At 40.1% G+C, this 25036-nt stretch overlaps 2 protein-coding genes and 1 pseudogene across 5 annotated transcripts in view; 1 reads left to right on the top strand and 2 right to left on the bottom strand.

The window, feature by feature from the left end:
- Window positions 1–1729: 1729 nt before the first annotated feature.
- Window positions 1730–2385, bottom strand: LOC122486048 (annotated as a pseudogene).
- Window positions 2386–5069: 2684 nt separating this feature from the next.
- Window positions 5070–12292, top strand: TEFM (transcription elongation factor, mitochondrial). Of its 2 annotated transcripts, none has more exons than XM_043583660.1 (4): window positions 5070–5196; window positions 5934–6397; window positions 9216–9365; window positions 11411–12292. In XM_043583660.1, the coding sequence occupies exons 1-4, from the start codon at window positions 5166–5168 to the stop codon at window positions 11846–11848; spliced, it is 1083 nt and encodes a 360-aa protein (XP_043439595.1). In that variant the 5' UTR covers window positions 5070–5165; the 3' UTR covers window positions 11849–12292. The 2 variants fall into 2 exon arrangements, with proteins under 2 accessions (XP_043439595.1, XP_043439594.1); XM_043583659.1 differs by having other exon boundaries at window positions 5098–5217.
- Window positions 12293–13760: 1468 nt separating this feature from the next.
- ATAD5 (ATPase family AAA domain containing 5) overlaps window positions 13761–25036 on the bottom strand; it is a 46483-nt gene continuing 35207 nt past the window's right edge. For 2 of the 3 annotated variants that reach the window (XM_043583655.1, XM_043583657.1), the window contains exons 16-23: window positions 24345–24478; window positions 23548–23641; window positions 22231–22295; window positions 20240–20420; window positions 18162–18343; window positions 15967–16832; window positions 15132–15290; window positions 13761–15027 (exon numbers count right to left, since the gene is read on the bottom strand). In XM_043583655.1, the coding sequence (XP_043439590.1) occupies window positions 14949–15027; window positions 15132–15290; window positions 15967–16832; window positions 18162–18343; window positions 20240–20420; window positions 22231–22295; window positions 23548–23641; window positions 24345–24478 (1760 nt within the window). In that variant the 3' untranslated portion in view covers window positions 13761–14948. The remainder of the gene's footprint in view (window positions 15028–15131; window positions 15291–15966; window positions 16833–18161; window positions 18344–20239; window positions 20421–22230; window positions 22296–23547; window positions 23642–24344; window positions 24479–25036) is intronic. The other variant, XM_043583656.1, reaches the window with a different exon arrangement.

The following is a 25036-nucleotide window of genomic DNA, read 5'->3' as shown; positions in this document are numbered from 1 at the left end:
AGGGGAGGCGGCTGCTTCTCTTTCCTGATACGCCCCCAAACAGAATCACACCCTTCTTAATCCGCAGCAAAGGGAAATGGATTACCTTAACCGGTTCGCCTTCCCTGGAGACATTGCTACCTGCCTACAACCAGGGATCTATTGGGAGAGGCAGCACTGTGGGTGTTGGGTGCCAGAGAGGGTGCCTGGTAGTGTGCAGAGAGAGAAAGAGCTAGAACATTAAGGTGAGGCCCCACCACAGGGCAGGGATTTGGAGATTTAGTCAGCTGCTGGCAAGGACAGGTAGGGTGTGTATAAAGGACAGGGCAGGGTTAGGTTGATAGGCAGCTGGAAAATTGGTGGGGGGTACTGCAAGAGCCCAGGTGAGAGATAGTGCAGGTAAGGTTGTAGAATTTTGTGTGTTTTTAAAATTTTGCAAGTTACCACGCAGTAGTGAGTCATGAAATGAATATTGATTTAGTGGTTCCAACTAACCTAGATTTTTTATTTTTATTTTATTTTTTAATGTTTGTTTTTGAGAGAGAGAGAGAGAGAGAGAGCAGGGGAGAGGCAGAGAGGGAGACACAGAATCTGAGGAAGGCTCCAGGCTCTGAGCTGTCAACACAGAACCCGACGCGGGGCTCGAACTCACGAACTGCGAGATCACGACCTGAGCCTAGGTCGGATGCCTAACCGACTGAGCCACCATGCGCCCCAACCTAGCTTAAAAAACAAAAGCAAAAGCAAAAACAAAAAACCTCTTACCTCCTCAGGATCCTAGGTGTCCTTAGTCTCTTTAGCTTGACTTTGTCCTGTTTCCTTTTAAATCTCTCTAAACATTGTCTCTTAGTCTTTTGGGGAATCTGAATTATCTGCTCACCCCCAATACTGGTGCTCCCAGAGTTTTCTCTTTGACTTAGTGTGATTTTCTCACACTACCCTCTCCCCAGCTCATCCCTTGCACTTTCATGGGATAAAGTACCATCTCTCTACACTGACAACCTCCAAATCTATACCCCAGCACAGTCCTCTCCCTTAGCATCAGACTTAGCATCTATCTACTAGGCATCTCCACTTGGTGTCCTGTAGACTTTTTGTTTTTATCATTTATTTTGAGAGAGGCAGCAATAGCACGAGTGGGGGAGGGGCAGAAAGAGAGGGAGAGACAGAATCCCAAGCAGGCTCCGCCCTGTCATCATGGAACTTGTTGCAGAGCCTGATGCGGGGCTTGATCTCATGAACCGTGAGATTATAACCTGAGCTGCAATCAAGAGTCAGACGCTCAACCGACTGAGTCATTCAGGTGCTCCTACACAAGTATTTTTTTTTTAACGAAGCTTTTGTGTCACACCAGACGCCTATGTGTCCTGCGTCCTGGTCAGAAAGGTTTTAAAAGGTCAAAAGGTTTTAAAAACATTGAAACCAGGTAACAGGCTAGATGGAAGGAGTGGGAGGAGCCAGGGACATCTGCAATACAAACGAGGAAGTTAGGAGGAGCTGGTTTGGGGGGGGGGGGGGCGGGGAAGTAACAACTTTTGTTTTGAACACCCGGAGTCTGGTTTACAGTAAATCATACACCATAGTTGCCCCTTTACCTTCCACTTCCAGGTTCTGGTCCAAGTAATATTGGACGAATGCTCTGAGGAATGAGGGAGTTTCCCTTCAAGGTCATTAATAATTAGCTCCCAGGAAGAGGTAATCCTTTAAAAGGGGAACTAACGTTTACTGAACCCTTACTATGTGCTGGGCTCTCTGCATCCAGTTTTTTTGTTTGTTTTTTTCCATTTCAATTTTTTTTTAACAGGAGTGAGTTGTGTACAGGGGGGTTAAATGCTTGATAGACAAGCAAAAAAACTGCGCTAGAACCAACTTATTCATCATCATCTTCTTCATCTTCCTCCTCGTCCTTGTCTTCCTCCTCTTCCTTCTTTTTCTTGCGTTTCTCAGCCTTGACAACTCCCTTTTTTGCCACGTCAGGCTTTCCTTTAGCTCGGTCTGCAGCAATATGCTTTTCACATTCTTCCTTCAGCCTCGGAGTCCTCTTTTCATAAGGCTGCTGGTCATCTGCAGCGGTGGTGTTGTTCCACATCTCGCCCAGTGTCTTTGCAACATCACCAATGGATAGGCCAGGATGTTCTCCTTTGATATCCGCCCCTTTAGGGGGGGTATAAGTTTTCATTTCTCTTTCATAAAGGCCTTGTCCGTCTTTGCCCTGTCTTCAAACTTTCCTCTCTCTTTAGCAGACATGGTCCTCCACCTCTCCGAGCACCTCTTAGAAAACCCTGAGAAGTCGACTGAAGCATCTGGGTGCTTCTTCTTGTGCTCCTCTCAGCAAGTTTGCACAAAGAGTGCATATGATGACATTTTGCCTCTCGGCTTCTTAGGATCTCTTTGGCCCGTGTTTAATTATTTTCCTCAGCGAGGCACAGAGTCGCCCAGTGCCCGTGTGCCTCTCACTTGCCCTGGTGCTGTGTCTGTGGAGCCCGATGTACTGCAATGGCTGTCCAGCTGTTGGTTTGTCTTTTTTTTAACGTTTATTTATTTTTTGAGAGAGAGCGAGAGCGTGAGCGGGGCAAGGGCAGAGAGAGAGGGAGACAGGGGACCTGATTGCCGGTGAACATCATCATCTCTGAAAGCATCAATCACCAGGGTTCCTGATGGCTTCAGGTGTTAATTTCCTAGGGCTACTGTAACAGACTACCACAAACCGCGTGGCTTAGAGCAACAGAAATGTATTCTGTCCTGGTTCTGGAGGCTAGAAGACTGAAATCACAGTGTAAGCAGGGCTGGTTCCTTTCTTTTCTTTCTTTTTTTTTTTTTTACGTTTTATTTTATTTTTATTTATTTTGAGAGAGACAGTGTGAGTGGGGGAAGGGCAGAGGGAGGGGTAGAGGGAGGGAGAATGAATCCCAAGCAGGTTCCACACGGTCAGTGCACGGAGCCCGATGCAGGGCTCGAACCCATGAAAATGTGAGATCATGACCTGAGCCGAAATCAAGAGTCAGATGCTTAACCAAGGAGCCACCCAGGCGCCCCTGGGCTGGTTCCTTCTGAAGGTGAATCTGTTCCTTCTCTCCTACTTGGTGATGACCCACTGGTGATCCTTGGCTTATACATGTACCACTCCCACCTCTGCCTCCATTTTCACACGGCATTCATTTGGTCATTCTTTTAAGGGCACAGTCATACTGTCATACTGAATTAGTCACCTGCCCCCACTCCAGGATGACCTCGTTTTAGCTAATTACATTTGCAGTGACCCGATTTCCAAATAAGGTCACATTCTGAGGTACTGAGGGCTACAACTTCCACATGTCTCATTTCATTTCACTTCACTATTTCATTTCATTTTATATACAGAGAGAGAGCATGAGCAGGGGAGAGAGGCAGAGGGAGGGAGAGAGCATCCCAAGCAGGCTCCATGCTCAGTGTGAAGCCCAGTGTGGGGCTCAATCCCACTACCCTGGGATCATGACCTAAGCCAAAATCGAATCTAACACTTGGGGCACCTGAGGGACTTAGTCTGTTACATGTCTGACTTTGGTTCAGGACATGATCTCACGGTTCATGAGGTCCAGCTCCCCATCAGGTTCCCTGCTGTCAGTGCGGAGCCTGCTTCCGATCCTGTTCCCCATCCCCCACCCCCAACCTCTTTCAAAATAAGTAAATAAACTTAAAAAGAAAGTCACTCAACCGAGCCACCCAGGCGCCCCAACATATCTTTATTGAAGGATGCAATTCAACCCATAACACCTCATTAAGCAGAATAAACCAGGAGCAAAAAGGAAATTATTTGCTTTGGAGGATTTTGCACAAAAAGTTGAGATTATTTCTTTTTACAGTCCTAAGTTCTCCAGGAATTGGTAAGATTCCTAGAATTCTCCTGAGTATTTCTTTTCTTTTTTTTTTTTTTTTAAGAGTGATATCCTTGCCTCATAGAAGGAAGAATTCTTTTTTTTTTTTTTTCAACGTTTATTTATTTTTGGGACAGAGACAGAGCATGAACAGGGGAGGGGCAGAGAGAGAGGGAGACACAGAATCAGAAACAGGCTCCAGGCTCTGAGCCATCATCAGCCCAGAGCCCGACGCGGGGCTCGAACTCCCGGACCGCGAGATCGTGACCTGGCTGAAGCCGGACGCTTAACCGACTGCGCCACCCTGGCGCCCCTCTCCTGAGTATTTCTTATGAATACTTAGAAGTCCCTACATTTCCCTACTTCCTGGACAATATCTACAAAGACATTACCACCTCATGAAAACACAAACCCACCCCCTTTCCCTTCAAAACCCACCTCCCTCCTGACTTCTGTGTTGTTCACAAAACTCGCTAAAATCTCCCCATGTTCCAGACAGAATCCTTTCCTTTCCATTCTCCTTACCCCTTCCAGGTTCAGTTCCTTATGGCTGCCTGCCCCTTGGGAAGAGACACTCCCTCCCTCTTCCACCTCCAACCCAGTCTGGCACTTTTATATATGGCCAATTTTCTAGAAACACCATCTCCCGTCTGCCCCTACAAAAGCCTCAGTAGCTTCGGGCTACCTAATGAAGCGATTTAACTGCTCCATTCCGCATTCAAGGTCCAACCAAATTTTGTGCCAGCTTCATGTGCCCCCCCCCCCATCCCTGCCAAATGGAACGCTGCTCCTACCTCGCCCTTCCTTGACCCCCTGCTTCTCCCAGTTGCCCCTTTCTGCCTAGAGATAGGGCTATTTGTGTCCTTGTCTCTGCTCCCCACCAGGCTCCCCTCCTTGAGCCCCAGGCAAGGCCCCCACAAGGCCGTATCAGTTCCTGTGCCTGGAATAAACCCAGGGAGTCTCCCTGAAGGAGGGACCTTGCCAACTACAAACTAGAAGTGGCCTAGGCGTTTTCATCCCAGAGATTGGGCTCAGCGGCTGTCAAGGGCCGGCCGGGCCGAGAACGTCTCCCGGACTCAGTGGAAGGAAAGTGCGGGCCGCCCAGGGGCTGGGGATCTGGAGACACCACCTCGGCCGCAGCGCGCCCGGAGTCCGCAGCCCACAGGCAACTCACCCGCTCCTCAGGCCGGACGTACCTCCCGCCGGTGCCGGAACGCCACGCCGGCCGGAACCTTTCCGCCGAGAGGCCGGGCACTTTGGGGCGGAGCACGTAGGGACCGGAAGTCGACGGAGGAAGATTGGACTGAGGGAACCTGGTGCTTTACCTGGAGGATGAGCGTCCATTGTCTCCTCGTGGCGGGAGGTAGCGTTCCTGGAATATTAAGTTAATTTCCCGTCTGTCCTGGGATATTTCCTCTCTCGGGTCCCCTGTCCAGCTCTCCGTCTTGGAGTCCTCGCTGAGCTGAGAGGCGCCTCGGAGCGATTGTGCTTCCCGGGGGAGGGGCCCGCGAGGGGCTCCTTCCCGGACTGGGTGGCGGGCGGGCGGACGGTTCAGATTCTAACGGCCGTTTGCTGACTTCTGGCTGTATTTTCTTCCTGCGCCTGCAATGTCAGAGTGACTTCCCATTGGTTTTACAGAATTGTTTCTTGCATAGTTTTTGCCCTTGCACTTGCAGAAGCATAGTCATAGTAGAAATCTCGAAAAGTGTACCGGAGAAACAAAAATCGTCCTTCAATCTACCACTCAGCTGAAACATTTCTTACACACGTATAAAATTTAATTTTATCTGGCTCCCCCGGATGAGAAAGAAACTAGTGAAAATGTTCTTAACAAGAGATAGTAATTACAAAAGGATCTTTCTAAAGTTAAAAATGCCAAAACGTTAAGCAGTTGAAGACATTGAAGGGCATAAAATTTCCAGGTTGTAAAACTTAGGACTTGTCCACAAAAATCAGAAGACACCTCTTGTGAATTTGGTCTACTACTTCTAAAATTATGGGAAAGTCTCTGTCACTTTGCAAAGGCTCTGGTGAAGCCACAACTAATACTAAAGAGAAGTAGGACATTCCAACTTACGTTTTGCTAAATTTTCCTTTCAGGAAGGTGGCGATGTTTTCCAGTTTTGTTAGGGTCATCCTTGGTCCAAGGTCTCCATAATTCCTGCTGTCGGAAAAAATCCACCGCACCTAAGAAGATTATTCCCCGTGTTGCTCTTTGTGATGAAAATACAAAGAAATCTGGAAATGCACTTGACAAGCTCTTCTCTTCAGAGCAGCAGGCTTCCATCCTGCAGGTGTTGAATACAGCATCTAATAAAGAACTTGAAGCTTTCAAATTGCTTCGTGGAAGAAAATCCATCAATATTATAGAGCATAGAGAGAAGTTTGGGCCATTTCAGAATTTGGAGAGTTTAATGAATGTGCCCTTGTTTCAGTACAAAACTACCATTCAAGTTTGTAACTCCATTCTTTGTCCAGAGACTGAAGGGGAAAAAAGAAAGTTCCAAGACAACCGGCTCTTGAGAAAGCTCATCAAACCAGAGATAAAAAGAGAGAGACTTAAGGTATATCATTTTTCTTAAGGTCCGCTATATGGCCTACATATTTGAGAACATACTTTGCAAAGCACTATTCTGGGCATCAAGACAGCTTAGAGTTTAGTTGGTATGTGATCAGTACTGAAGAATGAGATATACAGATAGTAAATTGGCAATGGATGGGGCAGGGAACTGTGGGCTGTGACTGTTGGGCAGATTACTGGTAGAACTCAACCTGGATCTTGGAGAGAGAGGATTAGGCTACCTGGAGGAGGTGGGCATTCTAGGAAGAAAGAACAGTTGTAGAGAAATAGGTCTGTGCAAGGTTTATTTAAGAGGAATGTTGAGAAGCTATCTGGCTGTGTCTGAGGGTTCTATCGAGAGTAATGAGAAATTAAGATGCAGAGATGGTTATGGCCAGGGAGTGACTGTACAACATTATACTGGTCTTTCCAGCAGGATTTAACGTAACCTTTCCCTCCCTACCTCCTTTTAAAAAGCATTCTAAAAGCAAATCCTTTTCAGTGTTGTCTGTCTGTCTGTCTGTATGTATGTATTTATTTATTTTATTTATTTTTTAAAGCAAGAGACAGCACGAACAGGGGAGGGCAGAGAGAGAGAGGGAGACACAGAATCCGAAGCAGGCTCCAGGCTCCGAGCTGTCAGCACAGAGCCCGATGTGGGGCCTGAACCCACGAACTGTGAGATCATGATCTGAGCCAAAGTCAGACACTTAACTGACTGAGCCACCCAGGTGCTCTCTTTTTTTTTTAATGTTTATTCATTTTTGAGAGAGCAAGAGCAGGGGAGGGGCAGAGAGAGAGGGAGACACAGAATCTGAAGCAGGGTCCAGACTCTGGGCTCTCAGCACAGAGCCCAACATGGGGTTCAAACTCACAAACTGCAAGCTCATGACCTGAGCTGAAGTTGGATGCTTAACCGACTGAGCCATCCAGGCACTTTAAGACAAATATTAGAATTACTTGGCACATCAGACATTAAACCTTGGAGGAGGGACTTAGGTCCTGTGTAACAATACATGATAAAATATTCTCTCATCCTATACCAGTAGTAAGCACACTTTTTTCTAGACCAGTAGTTCTCAGTTTTGGGGGGATTATGGATACTTTCTGAAAACCTGATGAAAGCTATGGACCTCTTTTCAGGAAAACAAAAACACGTATACATAGAATGTTGCATGTACTTTCAGAGGGTTTGTAAGTTTCATGAAGCCATCCATGGACTCCTGATAGAACTCTTGCAGTTGATCTGGAACATACTTCAAACGACATTTTTCAGGGGTTGGATTTTCCTTCAAAGTGTTTGCTACAAATACTATTTATACTCACTACAGTGGAGTTGCAATCTTATTTAGAGGGTTAGGTTCTAAAGTTATTTTGTATGGAAAAAGTCATGTGGTAGTCCTTAAAAAAAATCTTGCCCATGAAGTACTGTGTGTGACCTGGTGCAGTAATTGTTATATACAGTAAATCTCGGCAATCATTGAGCTAAATAAAAGAACCAAAAGAAGGCCTGTATTTTGTAGATTGGGCATCCAAACTATTCTGCCCATAGTGGATATTTATCCATTCCTTAGCAGTGAAAGGGAGATGGGCATAGAATTAGAAAATGTTCCTGCTTATCTGCCTTTGTATCTGTGGAGCACGTTGCATATCCATATTACTAAATGAACTGTGTGGGAGTGAAGTGATGCCCAGACTTCATGCAGAGTTGAACATACATATCCAATTATCTACTACACATTTCCCCTTAGAAGCCCTGTAGGCAACCTGAATGGAATACATAAAAAAACAACTCACCTGCCCTTAACCTTCCCAAGTTGATCTGCTTCCTATCATCATCTTTAACAGGTGCCATTCAATCACTGAAATAAAACTGGATTTATCCTAAGCTCCTCCATCCCACATATCAATTCTACCCCCATTATCTCTGCTCTATTTCTTGTCCTCACTGTCACTGTCTTCAATTTTGTTATAAGTTTATTTTTGAGAGAGAGAGCGCTGGAGAGAGCAGGTGCCCAAGCAGAAGAGGGGGAGGGAGGGAGAGAGAGAATCCCAGATGGGCCCTGCACTGTCAGCACAGAGCCCGGCAACGATCATGGCCTGAGCCGAAATCAGGAGATGGTCACTTAACCGACTGAGCCACCTAGGTGCCCCCGATTCTTAATGCTTGGCCATATAACAGGCACCTAACCAGTACCACCTCTAGCCTAGCCTGCTATGGTCCGTCTTCCACACAGCAGTCAGTGATGGTTCTGAAATGTCTCATGTTGTACCTGAATGTTACCTGCTTTGGGGGCTTCCTGGAGCTCTCAGGATAAAGCAAGATGCTTTTGCAGAAATTTGCGTACCCCTCGGCACTTTTCCCACTTGCCCTCATACCGCAGCCTGAGTGTGAGGTGTCACACAACCTATCTGTGTGGACATCTGGTGAAATAACGTCCCATTTAGCATCTACTCACTCTCCTAGTCCAGTCAGTCTTCTCTGACCGGGTCTCCTCTCTACAGTGTAACTGTGCTGGCATTTCTTACAATGTATGGGTATGTTTCTTGTTTCCCAGTACCTAGCACAGTCCCCAGCAACATTTGAATATTTGAATGCCGATTTTGGGCAAGGCACTGAGAATAAGTAAAGGTTCTTTGTTCATAAACTGCTACTGTTTGTTTTTTAAATATTATTGCTGCATTTCTTTAACAATTCTCAGTTCATAAACTGTAAATATATTTCTGTTATAGAAACTAAGTTGGCATTCTGAGTTTATAGCTTCAATTTTGTATCTATTAAAATGTCTATACTTGTCATTAAACCAGCCTTTTTGTTTTAGGCAGTTAATAGTATCGTATCCATTGTTTTTGGAACTAGAAGAATTGCCTGGGCTCACCTGGATCGTAAATTGGCCGTGCTAGACTGGCAGCAAAGTGAGTGTTGCCCGTTGATGAAAGGAACATACTTATCATCTGTCTATTTACAAGAGGTAAAGCAGTTGCACCTCCAAATTCCCACCTGCCGGAACTCCTCGTGTAGTTTAATCTTCTAGTCCTAAGAGGAATGAAATACAGTACTAATGATGGACTCTCTTTGCGTGCTTATTATTCACCCATTCCTATCATGTTTTCATCACCTATGATTTTTAAAGGTTGAATCTTCATTTAGTTCATGAAATACCTTCATGTGTCAAAGGCATATACTGAGAAAAATCAGTGTTAAAATATATTATTCTAAATGTTACAGAATTTTATCCCTATATAAAGCTTGTTTTTCAAAAACGCTGTCACTAATTGTCTCATTGAGTCTTCAAAACCTTGTGAGATGGGGAGTAATTACCATCCTGATTACACATAGGGAAACTGGTATAATCAAGCATCTGATGGGATTAATCATTTGCAGATGATTGATTATAGGCTAGTTATTCTAACTCTGTGCTCTACCCTAGACATTTTTATTTAATTAATTTATTTAAAAACTTTTTTTTAATGTTTATTTTTCAGAGACAGAGCGGAGTGGGGGAGGGGCAGAGAGAGACACAGACAAAATCCAAAGCAGGCTCTGGGCTCTGAGCTGTCAGCACAGAGCCCAACGCAGGGCTTGAACTCACAAACCATGAGATCATGACCTGAGCCAAAGTCGGACACTTAACGGACTGAGCGCCCCTTATTTTATTTACTTTTTTAAATGCTTATTTATTTTTGAGAGGGAGACAGAGGATGTGAAGCAGGCTCTGTGCTGAGAGCAGAGAGCCTAGTGCAGGACTCGAACTTACAAACTGTGAGATCATGACCTGATCTGAAGTCAGACACGTAACCCACTGAGCCACCCAGACGCCCCACCCCTAGACATTTTTTTTTTTTTAACGTTTATTTATTTTTGAGACAGAGAGAGACAGAGCATGAATAGGGGAGGGTCAGAGAGAGAAGGAGACACAGAATCCGAAACAGGCTCCAGGCTCTGAGCAGTCAGCACAGAGCCCAACGCGGGGCTCGAACTCACATACCGCGAGATCGTGACCTGAGCCGAAGTTGGACGCCTAACCGACTGAGCCACCCAGGCGCCCCAACTAGACATTTTTAAAAGGTTAATAGAAGTTTTAAGTTGTCTAATCTTTTGTAAAATAAAAAAAAATTTTTTTTTTCTTTTGAGAGCAAATGAGAGAGAAGGGCAGAGAGAATCCCAAGCAGGCTCCACACACAGCACAGACCCCAACATGGCTCAGTCCCATGACTATAGGATCATGACCTGATCCAAAATCAAGAGTTGGACGCTCAACCAGCTGAGCCACCCAGGTGCCTGTTAAGTTGTCTAGTACAGATTTTAGAAATTATGAAGCCCGGGGGACCACCTGGTGGCCAGTTGATTGGGCATCCGACTTTGGCCCAGGTCATGATCTCATGGTTTGTGAGTTCCAAGCCCCACATCAGGCTCTGCACTGCACAGCAGAAAGCCTGCTTCAGATCCTCTTTCTCCCTCTCTCTCTGCCCCTCCCCTGAGCTCACTTGCTCACTCAAGTGCTCTCTCTCAAAAATAAACATTTCCAAAAAAAAGGAAGAAAGAAATTATGAAGCCCATTTTACAGATGAAGAAACCAGTACTTGGGAGGACTAAATGGCCTGTCTTAGCTCAGCTTATTCCTGATAGAACAATGATCAGAACTTGGCTGTCCTGAGGCCTCCATTAAATGCTTTTTCAGTTACTTCAGAACTGTTAGCAGGAGTTTAACCTAAGTTATATATTAAAAAAAATACAGGTTATGAGCCTGGGTGGCTCAGTCAGTTGAGTGACTTCAGCTCAGGTCATGATCTCATGGTTTGTGGGCTCGAGCCCATATCAGGTTCTGTGCTGACAGCTCACAGCCTGGAGCCTGCTTTGGGTTCTTTGTCTCCCTCCTCCCTCTGTCCCTCCCCCGCTCATGCTCTGCCTTTTAACAATAAATAAACATTAAAAAAAATAAATGGGAGAGGGGACCCAAACAACAAAGTATTTCTTGTCACTAATTTTGTCTTTTTTTTTTTTTTTTTTTTTAAGATTTCTTCAGTCATTTCAAAGATGCCTAACGCTGACCTCTATGTTCTGGAAAAAATAGGGCTTTCGATTCAGAACTCCTCTCGGTTTCCTGTACTGTTACATTTTCATATCATGGAAGCCATGCTGTATGCCTTATTAAATAAAACTTTTGTCCAGGACGGCCAGCACCGGGTACTGAGCATGAATCGAAATGGAGTGGGGAAGCACTTTGAGCTCATGATTGGTGACACGCGGACTAGTGGAAAAGAACTAGTGAAGCAGTTCCTTTCAGAGTCCGTACTGAAGGAGGAGCCTCGGGTAGTCTTCCCATCAGAGAAGATCGTCCGCTACAGACAGATGTTTTCATCTACTGAACAACAGAGAGCAGAAGAGTTATATGATTCATTGTTACAAGCCATTGCCTTCTATGAATTAGCAGTTTTTGATACTGAACCTTAAAATTCTGAGGTTACTGTAATGGGCTCTACTGTTATAGCTATTAAATTGTATTTATTGGGGCGCCTGGGTGGCTCAGGGGGTTGAGCGTCTTGACTTCAGCTCAGGTCATGATCTCGCGGTCCATGAGTTCGAGCCCCGCGTCGGGCTCTGTGCTGGCCGCTCAGAGCCTGGGGCCTGTTTCAGATTCTGTGTCTCCCTCTCTCTCTGACCCTCCCCCGTTCATGCTCTGTCTCTGTCTCAAAAATAAATAAATGTTTAAAAAAATTTTTTTTAAATAAATAAACTGTATTTATTAGTTCTAAAGCTGTAAAACCAACTGTTTTTAACCATGTTTATGGAGAAGAAAACATGTTTATATTCGGATGTTTAGGGTCAGACTTTCGGCTGTTGAATTGTTCACACAATAATAGGCCTAGGCCAAATCAATAAATATCTTAGAGGAGACTGTGTGCCTTTTGGGTTTTAGTGTTAAATGGTAAGATGCTCCCTAAACAGCCAAAACAAGAAACAGAGTTATCTCCCCTGAAAAGCAAATCCCATCCTAAAGGATTGAATTGTTATATTGCTAAAATAGGGAGTAATGATTTTTCTGGGTGGTGCTCATCTTGGGAATAACACTAATTATAACCGAGAACACAACTTACATCTTCTGATTCTGTAAGTAGCATGTGGTTCGATGTACTGCTTCCAAAGGTGATTTTCATCAACTCGGTCTATCAAACCCAGAACAAACAAGCTTTGTCTAATGGGTTCATTTTTTTTCACTTTTGAAATATTTTACTTGGACAGACCCTCTTTTGAGAAAAGTAGGACTGGGCTGCCTGGGTGGCTCAGTCAAGCATCCCGACTTGATTTCAGCCAAGGTCATGATGTCGTGGTGAGATCGAGCCCCACACTCAGTGTGGAGCCTGCTTAGGATTCCCTCTCTGCCCCTCCCCATCTTGTGTCTGTGTGCTCTCAAAATAAACATTTAAAAAAAAGTAGCATAGCACCTAATTTTCCACCCGCATCTCACATTACATGTGCCTTAGTTCAGGCCCTCATTCTATCTCACCAATCCTGAACCCAAGTCTCTGATGTCAAAGCAATACATTTTTCCTTTAAAAAGTGAAATATACTTGTTGGAAAAAAAATAATCAGAAATATATAAAATATGTGGAATCTGGGTTGCACTCTAGACCTATTGCCATTCACTTATAAAGCTCTACATTTACCTATATGGTTGTACAAAAACATCTGCACCTTGGATATGTTGTGGATCTCTCAAACTACACGTCTGAAATAATTCTCTTTCCTTCAAATCTCCCTACCCCCCGCTTTGCCACTGTTCTACACTTCAGTAAACAGCTTCACCGGCCATCCAGTTGTTCATGCCAGATACGTGGCATTCTGTCTTCCACATATTCCTGGAAATAGCTTTAAGTGAAAATGTGTTCATTTTAGGACTTTATAGGATAAGATGCTAAGTATCGAAAAGCCATCAGAATTTGGTTACTTTATCTCAAAAGTGGACCTAAATCTTATAGGAATTTACTACCTTTAAGAATTCATAATTTTTTCCCCAAATCATGCTAAACCTAAATAAAAAATCTTAAATGTGTCCCTATTAGGAAAATATCCTGTTCCCTGATTTTTGATCTTATTAAATACAATTCTATAGTTATTTTACTTTGGTTCTCAATTACTGAGAATTACCAGAATTTTCTAATAATAAAAGACCAAATTAACAGGTAAGTGGTCTACAAATAGTCAATGAACACTAGTACGCAGTAGAAAGATCCATATACTTAAAAACCCACAAAACTTCAGATCTATTCTCTCTCTTGTACAAGCACGAAACCTGTAAGACATAGCCTATATCCAAACCTATAAAATACCCATATTTACCCAGAGGATTACACCTGAACACCTATTTAAACATTGCATAAAGCCTCTTAGCTTCAGCCTTTAATTAAATCCATATACTATCAATAACAAGAAAAAGTAAATTGAACAAATGAGGTAAAAAACATGTCTTCATACACATTTGTAAACAGGTATACAACAATATTTTCCATCTGTACAAAATCAGGATCCTTACCTTTTGGGGTAAAAACATAATTCAGATAATGTAACTGAATTCTAGGCTAGTACATAATATAAAAATTGGAAATAGGACAGTATTTTCAGATATACCTGATTATATGATCGCAAAAATAATTTTAAGTGAAATGTGGGATTTTACAATCTTGTAATTAAAAATATATACTTTCTCCAAAAGCATAACTTTAAATGGAGATGGCTATGATGTAGAAAGCCTGTATAGTAGAATCCTCCCTTGTTACAATTTTGATGAGTAGCACTTTGTCCAAAATAGATATATTAATGTCATTAATATCTTTATGAAATAAAACATCACTGATATAAAAATACAAGAAAAATGTACAAGGCAAATGATTTGAGTTGGCAAAATATACAAGATATCACATATGTATGGTTGCTAAAAAAGATTTATGAAAACGACAATTCATAATCTTGTTTTCACTTTGTCAACATGCTGATCCAATGGTAAAATATGCCAGAGGAATACACTAAAAATAAATTTATCGGGAAGATGTTACTTTTTGAAAACTGACGCATAATTTCTTCCCTAGGAAGTTTTTTGCATGTTACATAATTTTGTATTGCATAAATTTATTTTTTAAAGATCACCACCTAGATGATTCATATATACAACTTGACAGAGTACTGAAGGTTGGGTTGGGGAGAGGTGGATTAAAGGTAACAGGAAAGAGAAAAATTATGGATTAATTTAACACTGAAACATTTTTAGAAATATCTTAGTGAACTGTCCCTTCTAGAAACAGCTCACTCACATACAAAAATACTATCACAAAGCTAAATCAGATAATATAAAAAATTTCAGAAAAAAATACCACCACAATCATAAATACAATTTGTAACTCAAATTTTTTCATTTTAAATATCTGCACACTAATAAAAAATATACAAATAGCCTGCTTTAAATGTACATTCAGAAATAAATTCTTCCATGAATCAATATAAAAATGTATCTTGAGGACCACATAATAATCTGTACAAGGCATTGTTAATGTGAACATTAAGGGAAGCCAGCTGCCAAAGTGTTCACAGTCTCTTTCGAAATGTTAAGATGAATCCCTTCCAGATAGTGCAGGAACCTGTCAAAATTACAAGGAACAATTCAATTTAACCATCAGCTGAGGATATTTATTAATCTTGAAATAGCTGTCTACAATGTTACTTGTATAGAGCCTTTCTTTACCTTCTTTTACTTTTTCCTTGTTCTTTTAGCTTCTCCGTCTTACAAATGTTTCGAAGAGTTGGCAAGTACTCAATTATACTAGCTTGTCTATTACCCAGGTTTAGAAGGGATCGGCTAGAAAATACACTTTTAATGACTGCTATCCTCTTCCAGACACTGCTGTAAATGAAAAGGAATGCATTACTTTTTACTTTTAAGGTCTAATAAAAATGCAACAATCCCAAACACAACCAGCTTCTGGTCTCCACTTCTCCTTGCTTCTGGTCTAGACTAGATTAACTAGATTCCGGGTTAACTTACTGTATCATTTTCAACACATCAATCACTCACAAGTGAAAAAAACCTTTAATGGCTACCTGCTATCTGTCACAGCAAATCAAAACCCCACTCCCTGTCATTCAAGAGTCTCCTAATCTCTCATTTTTCTTCCCAGCAATCAGGATGGTCTCCCTGTCTTATTAGAAGCTACATTATTGGGGCGCCTGGGTGGCTCAGTCGGTTGAGCATCTGACTTCGGCTCGGGTCATGATCTCATAGTTTGTGGGTTCGAGCCCCGTGTCGGGCTCTGTGCTGATGGCTTGGAGCCTGGAGCCCGCTTCAGATTCTGTGTCTCCCTCTCTCTCTGCCCCTCCCCTGCTCATGCTCTGTCTCTGTCTCAAAAATAAATAGAAACATTAAAAAAAAAATTTAAAAAAAAAAGGAGCTACATTATTAATATTAAGGGCTTACCATGATCAATAAAGCCAAGCATTTCAAAATTAGTAAAAAGAAACTAATAATTTTCCCTTTAGCATTTATTATTGAAAAATAAAAAGTAAAAGGAGGCAAGACTTACTCTAAATTAGCCGCCGACTGACTGAAATATACATTGCTGCGTTTTTGTGAAACATAAAAAGTAAGCTCTTTTGTTGGATCTCTTCCTGATTTCTTGCAAGAATTCAAGGAGGTTTCCAATGCTTTTGAAATAGTAGATGAACATTTAGTAAAGCTGAGAGCTTCTACAGCTGCCTTTAATTCTCCGGAGCTCGGAGAAGTCCATCCATCGGTAGTCTCGAGACTAAACTCATCACAAAGTCCGCTTTTAACATTTGTCCAACTGAAGTCATTTTTACCAATTTCCTTTTGTTCTCTTACATCATTTAAAAGAGCATCTAAGAAGGACATGTTATCCATGAACTCAGTGAGAGAATTTAGACACTGAGAAACGAGGGCAGAACATTTTTTTTCTGCTGGTGTTTTAGGAGGACAAGGAACAGACTCAATGTTAGACTCTAAACATTTGTTTAGTTTCTTTGTCTCTGGATTGCTTTCTTTATCTCTGGCTTTGCTTTCTTCTGAATTTGAGGAAGAAGATACAGGGGAAAGGCTAAAGAATTCATTAGAAAAGTCCACTTCAGAGTCAAATAAGTCACTATCATCTAGAATTGTCATCTTTTTCTTTTGTTTCTTTTTTTGTGGCTTTTTCAATGGCTTCTCTCCTTCAGAATGTTTCCTAGCAAGACATTTCATATTTTTTGTTGCTGCACTGGTGTCCTCCACACTTCCTGATGAACCACAAAAGTTTTCCGTTTCTGGAATGATGTTAACAGGTAATGGCAGAATGAACTCAAGATTACTATATAAGAAATCTACATTCTGTGTTCGGAATTCTGTAAGAAGCTGGATGAATTGATACCATTCTTCCTTTGTTCTGATCTTGTGCTGAAAAAAAATTTTGAATGAAGTGTTAGAACATAGTCTGAACATTCTTCTACCCATATGACCATCTTAAAAGTAATGAGTTGCTACCCTCTCATAATTTTATTAACCTACACTCCCTTAATTTGTCAAATAGTTCTGGGAGCACCTGGGTGCCTTGGTCGGTTAAGTGTCTGACTTTGGCTCAGGTCATCATCTCATTGGTTCGTGAGTTTGAGCCCTACATCGGGCTCTCTGCTCTCAGCATAGAGCCCACTTTGGATCCTCTGTCTCCCTCTCTCTCTGCCCCTCCCTAGCTCGTGCTCTCTCTCTCTCTCAAAAATAAATAAACATTAAAAATAAATAAATAAATAATAATAAAATAGTTTTGAGCCTAAAAAATACATTTAAACTATTAAAATTTGAAGAATTAAATTTTTAATAGTTTATACCCCAATTCAATAGTTAGCTCATTTGTTTAAAAAACTACTTTTCTGAAATTGTCTTTTTTTAATCTGAAATCTTTCTAAATTCTAGTCTAAATCCGATAATATGCATTTAGAGCATTACCCATCAACTGTTTGTCAAAGTGGTATAGTGTGTTAAAATCAGAAATCTATGAAAATTACAGGCAAATTTACGTTAACCTGAAGATTTATTTATTTCTTAAAAATATGTATGTATTTTTAGAGAGAGAGTGGGGGAGAGGAACAGAGGGAGAGAGAATCTTAATTTTTTTAATTTATTCTTTTTAATATTTATTTTTGGGAGAACGCAAGTTGGGGAGGGACAGAGAGAGGGGGACAGAAGATCTGAAGCAGGCTCTGCATTGGCGGGCTGACAGCAGTGAGCCCAATGTGGGGCCTGAAGATCATGACCTGAGCCAAACTCAGACACTCAACAGACTGAGTCACCCTGGTGTCCCCCCCCTTTTTTTTTTTTTAGTCTTTTGTTTGTTTGTTTGTTTGTTTTAATGTCTATTTATTTTTAGAGAGAGAGAGCGCACGCACACAAGCACGGGAGGCGCAGAGAGAAAAGGACAGAGGATCCAAAGCAGGCTCCATGCTGATGACAGAGAGCTTGATCCCATGAACCGTGAGATCACGATCTGAGCCAAAGTCAGATGCTTGACCAACTGATACCACCCAGGCGCCCTGAGAGAGAATCTCAAGCAGGCTCCATGCTCATGCCCACGACCCTGGGATCGTGACCTGAGCCGAAATCAAGAGTCAGACGCTCAACCAACTGAGCCATCCAGGTCTCCCTAACTTTAAGATTTAAAACACAGGAGTGAGTGTTAGGAAGATGAAAAGGAATATAAATTTAGTATCTTACACTAGACATTGAAAATACCTTTAGAAATGAAAATAAGTCTTTCGATGGGGAAAAAATGTTCTTAAGGCCAAACAAGGTCTCAACACAGCCAGTGTCACATTTGGGAAGGTCTGTAGGGCTCCTTTTAGTATTTTTAGGTTTATTTTTGGAATCAGGGCCATCTTCAGAGCAAACCAGTTGAACACTTCTGCTATTTCCTCCTACAAAATCAATAAAAGAAAATCTTAGCTATCTATATTTTTAATAAATTACAGCAAAAAATTATTTAAAATCTAAGATCCTGTCATCTTTTGGACCTATATTCCCATTTTCTTCTTCTCCACATGTGTTTTTAATTCACAAAAAGTATGATACAAACATTATTTCTAGCATACAGAGGTTAAGATGGTGGTGGTGGTTGGCTTACAAAACAATCCAAAAGAATAAAGCACAAGGACTATGAACAGACAAGTAACAGAAGAAATACAAATATCTAATAAACTCATAAAAAGATGTGCAATTTTTTTTTAAAAGATGTGCAATTTTACTAGTGATCTTGGAAATGCAAATTAGAATAAGATACCATTCGCTTTTCGCCTTTTAAATTGGCAAAACTAAAACAACTGGCTCCCTAATTTTCTCAGAGGTATACATAAAAAAGCCATCATAAACTATTCCTGGGAACATAAATTTGTACAGTTATCTTCTGGAGGGCAACCGGACAATACCTACCAGGATGCAAATGTACTCTAGCCTTTGGCCTAGCAACCAAACTTCTAGAATTCTCTCCAACAGAAGTACTCACAGATATGCTCAAGGATATGTGTCTGGATATTCACTGCACATTTTAATGACAACAAAAGGTAACTTCCATTTCCACTAATAAGTGATGGTTAATTAAATTACGTTACATCCATTCCCTGTTATGGAATAGCATGCAGCTGTGAAAAAGAGAGGGCTAAAACTGTACGTACTAACAACACATTCTCCAGTAAAAACAGCAAATTGCTTAACAGTACATACAGTATTGGTTAACTCTACTAAATAAGTAGGTAGCAATATTTGTACATGCATAGATAAAGCTCTAACAGTGGCTAACCTTAAGAAGGGGGGAGATCTTTTACTTTTCTTTTACATACTTCTGTACTGTTTGAATTCCCAATGAGTACACAGCTGCATTTTTTTAGACAGAAATAAAATGCATATAAAATCTTCAAGAAAAGAAATAATGACATAGTTTTTTTTCTTTGAAAGTTCTTGGTATAGCATTTTATTTCCAGTCATACGGCAATAGTTACTAATTTGTTTTTTATAAGAAGATTTTTCTGTGTCTTATTTATCATATTTACTTCTAAGAAACAGTTAAGGCTCCAAGCTTACACTGAATTAAATATATACGTTTGCTAACTCAAAAAAGAATAACACATTAAAATTTGGAACTAATCGAAGAAAAAAAAAAAACTTGACAGGGGATTAATATTACAGAACTTCACCTTGGTTTTATTTAAATATTTGTGTATTTCCCAGAGCAGGATCTGTAACTACAGAACTGTGACTATGGAGCATGAAAACCACAGAACTATGAACTTCTTCAGGGAAGGAAGCATGTCTTATTCATGTAAACACAGGACCTGGCATAGAGAAAGTCCTCAATAAATGTCTGTGACTTCAATTCGGTAACAGAGGCTAAAGATTGATAAGAAATAAAACATTTCTGAAATGATAAAGTTCTTATGAGAAAAGAATGATAGACTATTGCAGCTAAAGAACTTACAGTCAGACAAAAATAACCTATATATGGGGAAAATCACCAACATGTTTTTTAGTAAGTGGAAAAAGGAAATCAGTTGCTAAATAATATTTAATTCTATTTGTTTATAAGAAACTATGCTTATAAATGTAGAAGTAACAATTTGTTCCATGTGCAGGTTTACTCTAACCACATTTCATGTTTATAAAATTTTAATCAACTAAATTGACATATGTATGTTTATGTTCAAGATTAATATGATCTCTGGATGCTCACAATTTTTTAAATCTTTCAGATATTTTGGTACAGCATATAGTTTAACAGAGGGTCCCCTTATAGAAATTTCTTTTATAACAGATCAACTTACGACAAAGGGATAACGGTCTTTCTTCTAAAAATCCACCTCCACTTCTAATCCAGAACTGTAAGTAAAGGATACTTTTTCTAATATCACAAGTATTTGCAGTTAACAATGTTACAAAGTCTTTCACATCAGTTCTAAAGTTCTCAGCTAAGCAGATCATCTGTAGGTAGCTGGCAACATTTAGCTGAGCAACAAACAGAGAAAGAAAAAAGAAACATGGTGAATTGTAGAGTTAACAGAAATACATCAGTAATACACATCTAAAAGTAGGACAAATTTCACTAAAATTCACAATATCTTAGCTCTTGAGAGTGAAACTGATCTAGAAAAATATAAAGGAATATACTTCTAAATTAAAAAGATTTTACGTATACTTATTTTATTAACTGTATACAGTCTAAAAACAGTAAGGAAACTTTTACAGGAAATTTTCCAACATGAACGCTGGAGGCAATGTTATTAAACCTTGAGAAATTCCCTTAAGCTTAAATAATGGTACAACTTGATGGAATATTTCACAGCCATTAAAATTATAAATGTGAATACTATAGAAGAAAAACAACGTGAATACTACAATACTGAAAAATACTCATATAATTTTTAAAAGCCAGAGTTAGAAAATTATATCAATGCATGCACAAACGTATACATGTAAGTTAACAAGAAACATTATGAGACAAAATGAAAACAAAAATCAAAAAAACAAAAAACCCATGTAATTTCTTAAGAATAAATGGACCAAGTAAAAATTTTCATTTTATTTAGCATTTTCATCAATATTGCTATAATATTTTTTGTAAAATGACAAAACATATACTCTTCTCTTCCCGCTGTTTATGGAAAGCTTTTTACCTTCAAAAGCTGAAACAAATAAAATTGTATTTACATTTTGCATATTTTACAAGATCACTAGCATTTTTACCTTGAAGTTAACAAGACAATTAAAAGATTTCCTCTATTAAATTTTTGACTTTATTTTATGTGCATACATTACTCCTGCATACTTCTGGGACTTTCGCTTCCCACAAACTAGGAATTCTTTCAATAATAAAGACCCTATTATCAGACAAACCTTGCCTTCAGTAATAACTATAAACTCTACAATCAGTAACAAATAAATATAAAAAACAAACTACTTGAAGGCACAAGAGAGTAACCTGAGCAGAAGATAACTGAAGGGAAATCAACACTTGGACAAAAGAAAATGGCCCTGGATGAACTCCCATCCTCTCCTACCTCCTCTAAGTTGATTTTTGACTGAGGGCAGGGGGCAGCAATGGTGGCTAAAACTCAAACACAAACTCACAATATTACTGGCCTGAACCAGAGGATAGAGTTTGGGATGATGGCCGTAGCTGGAAAGTGACAGGGGAGTTCATTGAAAGGAGGGAAACAGAAACTCTAGCTAAAAGAAGAATGCAAATCCCTGGTTGATACCTGAACTTCACATGTGTGGGCCTAGCTCAAAGCAGCCCAGCTAACACTAAAAGAACGGAACAGAAATTTTAGCTGCCACATATTACAGGAGAATATTTGTTCACACAAACATAACAGAATCTACAATATATTCACAAAGTACAGGGAAAAAGTCTCAAATCCAGAAATATATAAAAGACATAATGCAGGATGACCATATTATCCTAAGAATGCAAGACTGGTCTGACATCCAAAAATCAAACAACATCATTCACCATAGTGATAGAATTAAAAAGATAAACCAGATGATTGTTTCAAAAGACAGGAAAAAACCCACCAGACAAAATTTAACACCATTCACAATAAAAATACAGCTAACCGATAAAGACCATCTATGAAAATATACAGCTAATATCACACTTAATGGTAAAGAATGCCTTTCACCCTACCATCAGGAACAGGGCAGAGATGTTCACTCTCCTAATCAGCAATGTACTGAAGATACACTGGCACTATCATAAGAAACCATCTTTTACAGAATTGTGATATATGATTTATGATCAAAATTCAAAACTTACAAGCGAAGGAGTACTGAAATTAATTTCTTCAAAGCAGCCATCAAACATTAAACTAAATGTTGGATCTATAGGAAAGAAAACATTTTAAAAAACCATTAAGACCATTAAATTACTTTGTCCAGTTATACTTTCTCTATGAAAATATTCTGTATCTCATCGGTAATAAAAATATGCAAATTATAAATCATTAAGGAAGTGAATTTCTATCTTGACCTAAAATAATTGATCTTTTAATTAAACTGTCATGTAACCTTTGAATAATACAATTTATATCAATATTTTTAGAGGACAATCACTAACAGTCAAATGACCCATTAATTTATAAGTGGAGTCTGACATAAACTAACATTTATTTTCCTCTAGAAATTTATAGCAGAGATATGCTACTGAATATGTGCAATGAAAAATATTAGAAAACACTGTTATAATTCAGTGTTTATAATGAAAAAAAAAAAACTATGAGTTTTAAAATTGAACACCAAACACTAATTATTAGGAAGTTTAGAGCAATCAGGCTGGTTACAACTTACTTTAAAATAGGCAATAATCCATATGGAAGTGTTCTCAGGGGTTAAGGAATGGCTAAGTTCAATATTAAGGAACTGCAGAAAGGCTGGGTTCCATAAAAAGTTCTGACCAGTGAATGATGTTTGGTGCCATTTGCAAGGTAACATATTAATTTTGTAATTACTCAAAGCTGAGAACTAATCATAAATTTGAATAATTCTTCGTTTAAGAAATGATCTAGGAGCCTCCAAATTTTAGAAAAAAAAAGTTAATTTACTAGTAGACTTTCATTTTTTATTCTTTAATGTTTTTTTTTTTTGAGAGATTGAGAACATGAGCAGGGGAGGTGCAGAGAGGTGGGGGGGGGGGGGGGGGGCGGGACAGAGGATCCGAAGCAGGCTCTCTGCTGACAGCAGACAATCCAAAGTGGGACTCGAACTCACAATCGTGAGCTCATGACCTGAGCTGAAGTCAGACACTTAACCGAATGAGCCACCCAGATGCCCCTACTAGACTTTTTTTTTTTTAAAGTTTATTTATTTTTTGAGAGACAGAGTGCAAGCAGGGTAGGGACAGAGAGAGAGGAGGAGGACACAGAATCTGAAGCAGACTCCAGGCTGTGAGCTCTGATGCAGGGCTCAAACTCACAAACTGAGATCATGACCTGAGCCAAAGTCGGATGCTTAACCAACTCAGCCAACAGGCGCCCCTTTACTAGCAGACTTTTAAAGGAACATTTCTAACTAAAATTTGAGGCTTTCTCAAATATTTTAACCAAAAGTAATTAGCTGTAAAATCACTGTTACCTACCACTTGTAGTAAGGATTACAGGTCTTTTAGTTGTTGCCATGAATGTTTTGATTGCATTCAAAAACCCAGCATCTTCCTCAAAAATGACATCAACCTAAGAACCATTTATGAGAATATTAGTATACTGAGTAACAAAACATGTGCTGGATATGTCATGTACACATACTAGATACACTGTAAGTCTGTCAGAGACAAAGTTTATGAATTTATTAAATTTATGAACACTGTGAATTCAGCCCACACTGAAAGCTTAAAATGTTTTACACCATTATAAGTAAAAAAAATTATCAAATAAATATTAAACCAAAAAAAGCAGTCACCTATACCTGAACAAGTATGAATCAGAATAATTTCTATAATCGCTGAACAATAATTAATAACCCTGAATTGCATTAATCATCTTTCTGAAAAATTCTTCTATGGTTGCAGTTTCATTCACTTAAAATTCAAATAGATACAAGTCTTCCTGACTTTCTTGGCTATTTTACAACACGTCACAGTAACACATGTAGTAATCTGTAGAATAAGGGTTTTTTTAATGTTTATTTGAGAGAGACAGAGAGAGAGTGAGAGAATACGCATGCATGCACAAGTTGGGGAGGAGCAGAGAGAGGGAGACAGAATCTTAAGAAGGCTCCGCAACGTCAGAGCAGAGCCTGAAGCAGGGCTCGAGCTCACGAACTGCAAGATCATGCCCTGAGCTGAAATCAAGAGTCGGACACTCAACTGAGCCATCCAGGCACCTCATACAAAAATTTGTATTATAAGATATCATGAACATATGTCCACAAGCCTACCTCCTCAAAAAGAATGAGAGATGTTGCGTTTTTCCTGTTGGATTCCTCAGCTCCAAATTCTTTGACATTTGACTTAGTTGTGTTTGTAGATTTAGTCTGAATAATTGGTTTCTGTTCACAAGAATTTTTGATTCCTGCATAAACAAAATATTAATATTTTAGATTCAAATCAACCTTTAACAGAACACTGGATATTTCTGCAAACTAAGCTCAAAGTGAAACCCCCTATCAAAACTGAAACAAGGGTGGGGGAAGAAAAAAGCTGAAACAAAATGTCAAAACTCCTATGTGTATGACCTTCAAAGTAGCTGAGGTTTAATAAATAGCAGTAGGAGGTACCTGGGTGGCTCAGTCAGTTGAGTGAACAACTCTTGATTTCAGCTCAGGTCATGATCCCAGGGTTGTGGGATTGAGCTCCGTATTGGGCTCCACGCTAAGCCTGGAGCCTGCTTAAGATTCTTTCTCTTTCTCTCTCTCTCCTCACCTCCCCCCCTCCCCTTTCCACTGCTTGTGGTCTCACTCTCTCTAAAAATAATAAAAATAGGGGCACCTAGGTGGCTCAGTCAGTTGAGCGTCCGACTTCGATTCAGGTCATGATTTCACGTTTGGTTTGTGAAACCTGACCCAGAGCCTGCCTTGTATCCTCTATCCCACACTCTCTCTCTCTCTCTCTCTCTCTCTCTCTGCCCCTC

Source organism: Prionailurus bengalensis, chromosome E1 (assembly GCF_016509475.1).
Source record: "Prionailurus bengalensis isolate Pbe53 chromosome E1, Fcat_Pben_1.1_paternal_pri, whole genome shotgun sequence".
NCBI lineage: Eukaryota > Metazoa > Chordata > Mammalia > Carnivora > Felidae > Prionailurus > Prionailurus bengalensis.
This window is presented reverse-complemented; position numbering and strand designations above follow the sequence as displayed.

Excerpts from the sequence above, each read along its gene's own strand:
- TEFM (XM_043583659.1), top strand. The coding sequence starts at position 5,166 with ATGAGCGTCCATTGTCTCCTCGTGGCGGGAGGTAGCGTTCCTGGAATA. Across the intron at positions 5,218-5,933 it reads TAGCGTTCCTGGAATATTAA|GAAGGTGGCGATGTTTTCCA; the intron begins GTTAATTTCCCG and ends TTTTCCTTTCAG. Across the intron at positions 6,398-9,215 it reads TAAAAAGAGAGAGACTTAAG|GCAGTTAATAGTATCGTATC; the intron begins GTATATCATTTT and ends TTTTTGTTTTAG.